The sequence below is a fragment of the Lactuca sativa genome, chromosome 6 (assembly GCF_002870075.4).
Source record: "Lactuca sativa cultivar Salinas chromosome 6, Lsat_Salinas_v11, whole genome shotgun sequence".
Lineage (NCBI taxonomy): Eukaryota > Viridiplantae > Streptophyta > Magnoliopsida > Asterales > Asteraceae > Lactuca > Lactuca sativa.
This window is the reverse complement of record NC_056628.2, coordinates 174,294,783-174,303,086: the sequence shown is the minus strand read 5'-3', so window position 1 is coordinate 174,303,086 and position 8,304 is coordinate 174,294,783. Positions and strand designations below refer to the sequence as shown.

Here is an 8,304-nt window from a genome sequence, read left to right as displayed (position 1 = left end):
CATAACATATCGATATAAACATTATCATAATAATCAGCAACACAGGTAGTCCAACAGATCTACCAGTCTAATCACATAACTAGTAAGCATATATATCAGCATAACAACATATAGAAGAACAAGATACCTAATCCCATGGGCTGGCCTTGGCGCCTTCAACCCATAAGTACAGTGAGGAAAACTCACCTCAATCAAAAGACAGCAAATCCCACACCCACTCCGGTTGTACAACAGTTCCTCACGTTTAACACAACCAATATCGACCCTAAGGCCCAAATATTCCAAAATAGCCTCAAGTCAATGGTCCAAACTCCAACAGCTGATTCTCACTGCGTGACCAGCTCGTCGTCACGTCGTGAGCATCAACTCAACCCAAACCAACTCAGCAGGTCAACTCAACCCATTAATTTGATTACAGTCATTGTCATGCCATGACCTCTTCCTGAGTCATGTTGTGACCTTATCCGGACAAAATAGTCGGGATGTCAAGCATCCTCACAACGTGACAGGCTAAATCCTCACACCGTGAGCTCTGCTCTAGCTAGCTTTGAGCATTAAGCTCTTATTACTTACAACCATAACTTAGGACTTTCCAGATGGTCTTCCCTCACCCGAAGGATGATAAAAAAAATCGTACCTTTTTAGTCATGCATGACTCAAACATTCATTAGGTTAAAAGATGGAAAATTGAGATGTAGACTCATGCTTGGAGTCTCAAACTATACCAAAACTCATATCCAATGACTACATTATAGAGAATGACTTAATGATCCATAAAGTTGCCAACTTTATGGATCCCATGCATGCAATCCATCATAATTATGCAAAAAGGAGCTTAGAACTTAGATCTAGCATCCAAGAGGTAAAAAGTTCAGAGCTTTATGACTTACAATGGTCCAAAAGCTCAGGAAGAAGGTTAGATAGAAGTTGGAATTCCAAGAGGTTGCTCCACCAAGGTGTTCTTCTCCTTCAAGGATTCAAAACCACCAAAGAATGCTTCAAGGATCACAAAAATGGCTAAGGACTTCAAGTGGGATGAGATTAGGGTTTCCAGGAGGCAAGAGAGTGAGGGAGACTGAGTATGAGTAATCCTAACCCTCTCATTCCATTAAATACCCGAAATGTTAGGGTTTTGGTCATCAGCCCATTATCACGTCGTGAGGCTCAAAAACACGGGTCAACTAGTCAATGGTCACCCACGACGTGACTACCATGTCTAACGTCATGACCCTCATCCAAAGGTTATAATTCAATAAATAAATACCTCCAATACGTGGATGTTACATGTATCATTTAGTGGAAAAAGAGCATGAAAATTTAGGGTAACAACGAATATGACCCTCCTTTTATCAAGAGAGGGTCCACAGTAACCCTTAGGGCCTAAGCAATGAACAGGACCCAACTTAGTGACATGGCCATCGAGTTGACTCACCTGCTTACATGTATTGTGACTTGTATCAGAAACCTTTTAAAACATGTAAATACACCAATTAAGTCTGTAAATTAACAAGTCATTCCCCTAAAATGCAAAAATACAAAAAAAAAATGCAAAAACAAAACAAAACAATACGAACCTTTTAAACCATAACATATAACATGGTTTGCGTTACTGTAACATTTAAATTTTAATTTAAAACATATCATTATTACATGAAATAGTTGATCAGACCATGGGGTATCAATACGCGTGAAAACAATTCCACATCATCATCATACACCATCACAACCCATTCACTATTATTTTCGGGTGGTGTTCACTAATGAACAAAAAAGAAACATAAGAGAGAGATAGAGTGATAGAGAAGTGTTTTTGATTGGGCGTGAGAACCTATAACTAACTTCATCCACACCACCACTATTTCCATTGGGAGCGGTGTTCACTAATGAACATCTTCTCCACATAGGATTCCTACGTTTAAGAATAAACCATACCCTATGGCCTAAAACTTATTTTGAAGGGTTTGAGTTCCAACTCTGGCGACATTTCGGGCGTTCCTTATCTCCAGCCATAGCAGACCTGGAATCGCATTTTTTGAGTTATTGGGTTTCTCTTCGCATTCTTTTTGGCTTGGATTGTTACTTTCCACATTGGAGTCATTCCAGCAACCACAAACCAACAACCAGGATATGACATTATCACACAGTTTATAATCGAAAAAGGGGGTTCTCACCAGAGGTAACTCAAACCCCTCAAAATTTTGCTTCCGCCACCATTGTTTCCTGTACTTAAACACAAAGTATTTAAAGATCATCCCTGTCACAAACCAACTTGCAAAGTTTGTAGGAGTTACAGGTGGTATTGCAGCAAAACCATAGGACATCATAATAGGGATGTTAATCAATGGAATCCATTTCTTATCTGGGAAAATCTTGCTCAAAAGCCAAATGGGAACAAGCAAGAAAGCTCGGACATGTCCGTGGGTCTAATCAGTCCACATATCACTGAAGCATCATAAGTATCCATAAACTCAGATTCTATGTATCTTCCTTTCAAAGTAATTTTCTCCACACAGGGCAAAAGTGAGAAATTATATTCGAGAATCATCATTTCGTGTGTGAAGTAGAAATGGAGAAGAACATGATACACAAAAATCATCATTTGGTTCATTAATTCTAGTTTTGACGAATCGACTTTCACATGACTGAAATTGAAAAAAGGTAAATCATTTTAAATTTTATAAAAAAAGCTTTGAAAATATGCCTTCATAATATTCATTGAATCAAGTACAAGCAAATCACAATAACACGAACCCACAAGCCCTCATTACTTTCTACAATCAAAAAAGATCCGAAACGAATTTTTTATCCAAATCTAAGCCCTTTCCCCTCTAATCCTCCTAGCCAATTGCATATCCTTAGGCATAATTGTAACCCTCTTAGCATGAATCGCACACAAATTAGTATCTTCAAACAAACCCACCAAGTAAGCCTCCGACGCCTCTTGAAGTGCAGCAACAGCACTGCTCTGGAACCTCAAATCCGTCTTGAAATCCTGAGCGATTTCTCTCACAAGTCTCTGAAATGGAAGCTTGCGGATCAAAAGCTCGGTACTTTTTTGGTACTTACGGATCTCTCTTAGTGCAACAGTTCCTGGCCTGAATCTGTGTGGCTTCTTCACTCCTCCGGTCGCCGGAGCTGATTTCCTCGCCGCCTTTGTAGCCAACTGCTTCCTTGGTGCTTTTCCACCGGTTGATTTGCGAGCAGTTTGCTTGGTTCTCGCCATTTTTTGAGAATTCGGAAAGTAAAGTGAGCTTTTTGTGTTTGGTTAGTATATTCGATCGAGTGTTGTGGGAAAAGTGGGAAAGAGATTTTGTATTTATTAACGGAGGTTGTGGGAGATTTGAAACTTTGGGGGAGAATAGCGCGAACAATCCTAGACCGTTGAATTGTTCGAATAAGAAATGGACGGCTTAGATTGTACATTAGCAGAGAACTCGGATCGCGATCCTTGTGCCTCTTCCGTGATGGTGATTTCCTTCCTTAACTTGTTTCACGTGTGGAATTAAATAATCTAATTCCAAGAATTATATTTTTTTATAATTGTTATTATCGAAGATTAGTTGCTATTTATACCATAACAATTTATATTTTTCTTGTTAATGCATCAATGATAATTCTTATACAAAGTACTATTGCATACCATTTAACCCAATACTTAAGTCGCAACTATCACTACTAATGAATTATACATAATTTTTATTTGTTTAGTTAAAAACGTTAATTACATATTTGTAATTAAACAATTAAGTCTTAACTATCGCTACTAATAAATTATACATAATACATATGATCGATGCCAAAATAGAAAAAAATGTTTACCAATACTTCTATCTCTTTGAAATTTACAAATATATTTAGTGGATAGATGATGTAAAAATGATGTTTAATTTTATAAAATATAGAGTAAATTACACGAATCGTGACTCGGTTAAGTATCAAAAAACATGTTTAAATCTTATTTTCAAAAATTAACTCGGACCGTCCCTATGTTTCAATTTCCTTGCACGGTTAGTCGCTTTCGTTGTTAGCCGTTAGTGGTTTCCGTTTAACTTCCTCAAAAGCTCGTTTATTCCATCGTTTTTTTTAATTTATCATTTTAGTCTCTCGTTTCATTTTAAAAGACTATATTGCCATTTTTTATTTTATTTTTCACTTATTTCTAATTTATCAATTAAATTAGATTAATTATAAATATTAAAACTTATATCATCTCTCTCTCTCTCTCTCTCTCTCTCTCTCTCACACACACACACATCTTTCTTAATTCGGACAACTATCTCTTATCATCATCGACAACCATCTCCTTTCAACATCAGCACATTCACGAACTGCCGTCCGTCTACACCAAATTTGATACTATAACCAAAATCCAAAACTCTAACCCAAAATCTACCATCGTCGGTCAACACCAAGTTTGATACTATAACCAAAATCCAAAAGTCAAACCCAAAATCTGATACTGTAACCATAATCTAGAACCTATAATTAACACCAGATCCTAATCTAAAACCTTTAATCAACACTAATTTTCAAGATGAAGTCCCAAAACCAATAATCAATCCATGGAATCCATACATCGATGCAAAATCCAGGGAGAATGATATGTAGAATCGAAACCCTTAATCTGTGTCCTATCTTCTTTCTCAACTTTTGCAACCACCGGAGAAGAGATAAGAGTTGTCGAAATTTAGATCCGCAAATGGAGTATAGATATTAAATCTATATGTAAAAGGTTGTCGATGGAATACCCTAAATTTCATATTTAAACATAGAGGACAAAAGATGACGACAATAAAAGGAGTTGGTTGTTGGCAACGATACGAGGTGGTTTCCCAAATTTAGAAAGAGGACAGGGAATACATGTATGTGTGTATGTGAGATTTAGGGCATGCCATCAACAACACCTTTACATCTAAATTACAGATCTATACTCCATTGGCATATCTAAATTTCGACAACTCTTCTCTCTTCTTTGGTGGTGATAAGAGGTGGTTACAAAATGTGAGAAAGAAGATATGACTCGAATATAGGGTTTCGATTCTACATCCCGGTCCCTATGGATTTTGCATCGATGTAGGGATTTCATGATTAATTTTAGGTTTTGACACTTCATCTCGAAAATCAATGTTGATTAAAGGTTTTAGATTAGGATATGGTGTTGATTATAAGTTATACAATCCGATCTAGTATCAGATTTGGGTTTGAGTTTTAAATATTGATTATAGTATCAAATTTTGTGTTGAAAGGTGGTGGTCGGTGAAGATGCCTACGGTGAAAGGAGATGGTTGTCGATGATGATAGGAGATAGTTACCCAAATTGAGAAAGAGGACAGTGAATAAAGAGAAAACGAGAGAGATGAAAAGACAAAATTGCAAAAATGGTCCCTGCGGTATACGTTTTTTTGGGGTTTTAGTCCAAATCCCGACTTTTTTGGGTTGATGGTCCTTTTGAGCTACTTTGCTTGCAGTTTTGGTCCCTGTCCAAACTAAAAATACTATTATACCCTTAATGAATTTATTTTTTATTTTTCTTTCACTTTTTAATATTATTATTATTATTAAACATAAAAGTGGGCCCATTCTCTCTCTCTCTCTCCACCTCTTTCCCCCATTTTGCCCAACTCTTACCCGGTTATTGAATTATTGTTCATGATATTTCCCCTCCCTTACCCGATGAACCTAGATAATCATTCCATTGTCGGGAAATTGACCATCTCCTCCATTGAAACCCTTAGACCAAACTACCGCAATGAAACCCACCTAAAATATCAAGATTTAGGGTTTGGTTATTGACAGTGAGGAATAAAAAAGGGACGACAACGATGTTGTTAGGTTTATTAGCAGGTGATGGTGATGTTCGTCGTTGACGGATGTCAACATTGATCTATTTTTCGTTTTTGGAAACCAATTTACATGGAAATCAATTCATAGGTTTTCACTTTAATACACACCGACACACACACACACGAACATTCAATGTTATGGGTTTGCTCTTCAAGAACAACATATGAAATTGATTGAGAAGTAGAAGACATATCAGGGGAAAAAACGATTTCGAATCTGTCAATTGATTGATATAAGTTTTTAAAATTTATAATTAATCTAAATCAATTGATAAGTTATAAACAAGGGCAAAAAAATAAAAAATAAATGGAAATATAATCTTTTAAACATAAACGATGACTAAAATGATAAATTTAAAAGAAACGAAGGACTAAACATGTTTTTTGGGCACTTAAACGGAAAACACTAACAACTAACAGCGATAAGGACTAACCGTGCAAGGAAATGGAAGCACAAGGACGGTCCGAGTTGATTTTTTAAAATATGGACTACACGTGTTTTTTGGTACCTAACGGAGGGACGATTTGTGTAATTTACTGAAAAATATAACATACACAATTATAATAGCGATCTTTCTTTTTTTGAAAATAAATCAAACCTCTGCTATGTGCGGACAAATCTATTGATTTGTTTGACGGGAAGAACAAATCTGATTGTGGTAATAGAGTATTTGGGATAAGAAATTACATTCATTCATCGATTCATATTTACAAATCTTTTTCAACTTATAAGTTTTCTTTTTATAGTGTATATTTTTAGAATGGTGATTGGTCAAATACCAGCTTTCAAAAGGATAAAACGAGGAGAACCATATTGTAGCATGTATAATGAAATCACAAGCACTTCATTCAGTCAAAAGTTAAAAATTACAGTTACAACATGTGTGTGACATCCCCAATTTTCACGACCATAAAAGACCGATTTTGTTTATGTTTTATAAAAATCAGAGTACTTCTTTTCATAAAAATGTTGCGGAATTTGTTCTCAGAAAAAAAATGCGATAAATACATTATCAAAACATTTTCGAAGAAACGTATTTTATTTATTTTAAAACGTTTGGGATGTCATCGTCAATACAAGAACATAAGCATAAACGGAACTTACATTTATTTACACTAGTGATCTACATCTTTTTAATCTCTCAGTGTAATGTCATTTCATATCGACACCTGTGATATAAATAAAATGAGTGAGTCAGGTTGGGAAACCTGGTGAGTACATAGGGTTTTCAACCCACAATAATATAATTATTATGTTTAAACAATCAAACAATCAACCCAATTACTCATCCCCATTATCTTCTTTACTCTTAAGGATTTATCCTAAGAGTCATCTATCTTGCATTCGTTTATCCCGAAGTCCCTTACTTCCAGGGTTATAGGACTGGCACTAAATCCATAGTTGCCAATGCGCGTTCGTAAAGCACTAATTCCATATTTGCTATAGTTTATTCATCGGGTACTAAATCCATAGCTATTAGTGTTTATCTAATAGGTACTAAGTCCATAACTGCCAATTCCTAACAGGTACTAAATCCATAGCTACCAGCGTCTAACTGATAGGTACTAAGTCCATAGCTACCAATTCCTTACAGGTACTAAATCCATAGCTACCAGCGTCTAACAGGTACTAAGTCCATAGCTACCGGTGTTTGTCCCATAGGCACTAAGTCTATAGCTGCCAATGTATACTCACATCATCTTATATCTCTCATCATTCATCTACCCATGTCATACCCAACATATTGGTAGATATAAAATACGTATACAGTTTAAAACATTTAAAACATATATAAAAACGTTCATCCAGCATAGACAACAAGTATTCAGATATTATGCACACATAGCACGTAGTTTATATAAAATACTTCATATCTATGTGTAAGATGAAAGTAACTATGCACTCACTTGGAAAGGTGGTGAGTCGGCACTTGGATAGCACTTCGTTACTCTTAAAACAATTATCCCTTGACGAAACCTAGTATCATTACCACTAGAGTTTAGTCTAACGTTTGACGAGACTAATTTAATAGTCTAGCTATTATTATTATTATTATTATTATTATTATTATTATTATTATTATTATTATTATTATTATTATTATATAAGCGTTAAACAATACTTATATAACCCATAATAATAGCCCAAATACTCCTTATAAGGTCATAATAACATTACTATATTGTAACATAAGCTATACTAAAGATAGGATAGGTACAACTCACTTACAACGGGTTTTCTCGAAAACCGGGCTTCGCTGGAACAATGTTCCTGAGCCGAAAAGATCTTTTCTCGGAGCCGTCGGGCTCTCCGGGGCTTCCGCCTCGTGCTAGGGAGTTACCTTAGGCTTTGGGGGGGTTAGGGAGGCTTAGAGAGAGAGAGAGTATAGAGAGATAAAGTATAGGGTTGAGGGGTGAGGAAATGAGGGAACCTGGCACCTCTATTTATAGGGTGAAATCC

General features: G+C 35.9%; 1 protein-coding gene across 1 annotated transcript; it reads right to left on the bottom strand.

The window, feature by feature from the left end:
- Window positions 1–2,688: 2,688 nt before the first annotated feature.
- On the bottom strand, window positions 2,689–3,293 carry LOC111890599 (histone H3.2). Its single transcript, XM_023886703.3, has one exon. The coding sequence runs from the start codon at window positions 3,221–3,223 to the stop codon at window positions 2,813–2,815; it is 411 nt and encodes a 136-aa protein (XP_023742471.1). The 5' UTR covers window positions 3,224–3,293; the 3' UTR covers window positions 2,689–2,812.
- Between the last annotated feature and the right edge of the window lie 5,011 nt (window positions 3,294–8,304).

Excerpts from the sequence above, each read along its gene's own strand:
- LOC111890599 (XM_023886703.3), bottom strand. The coding sequence starts at position 3,223 with ATGGCGAGAACCAAGCAAACTGCTCGCAAATCAACCGGTGGAAAAGCA.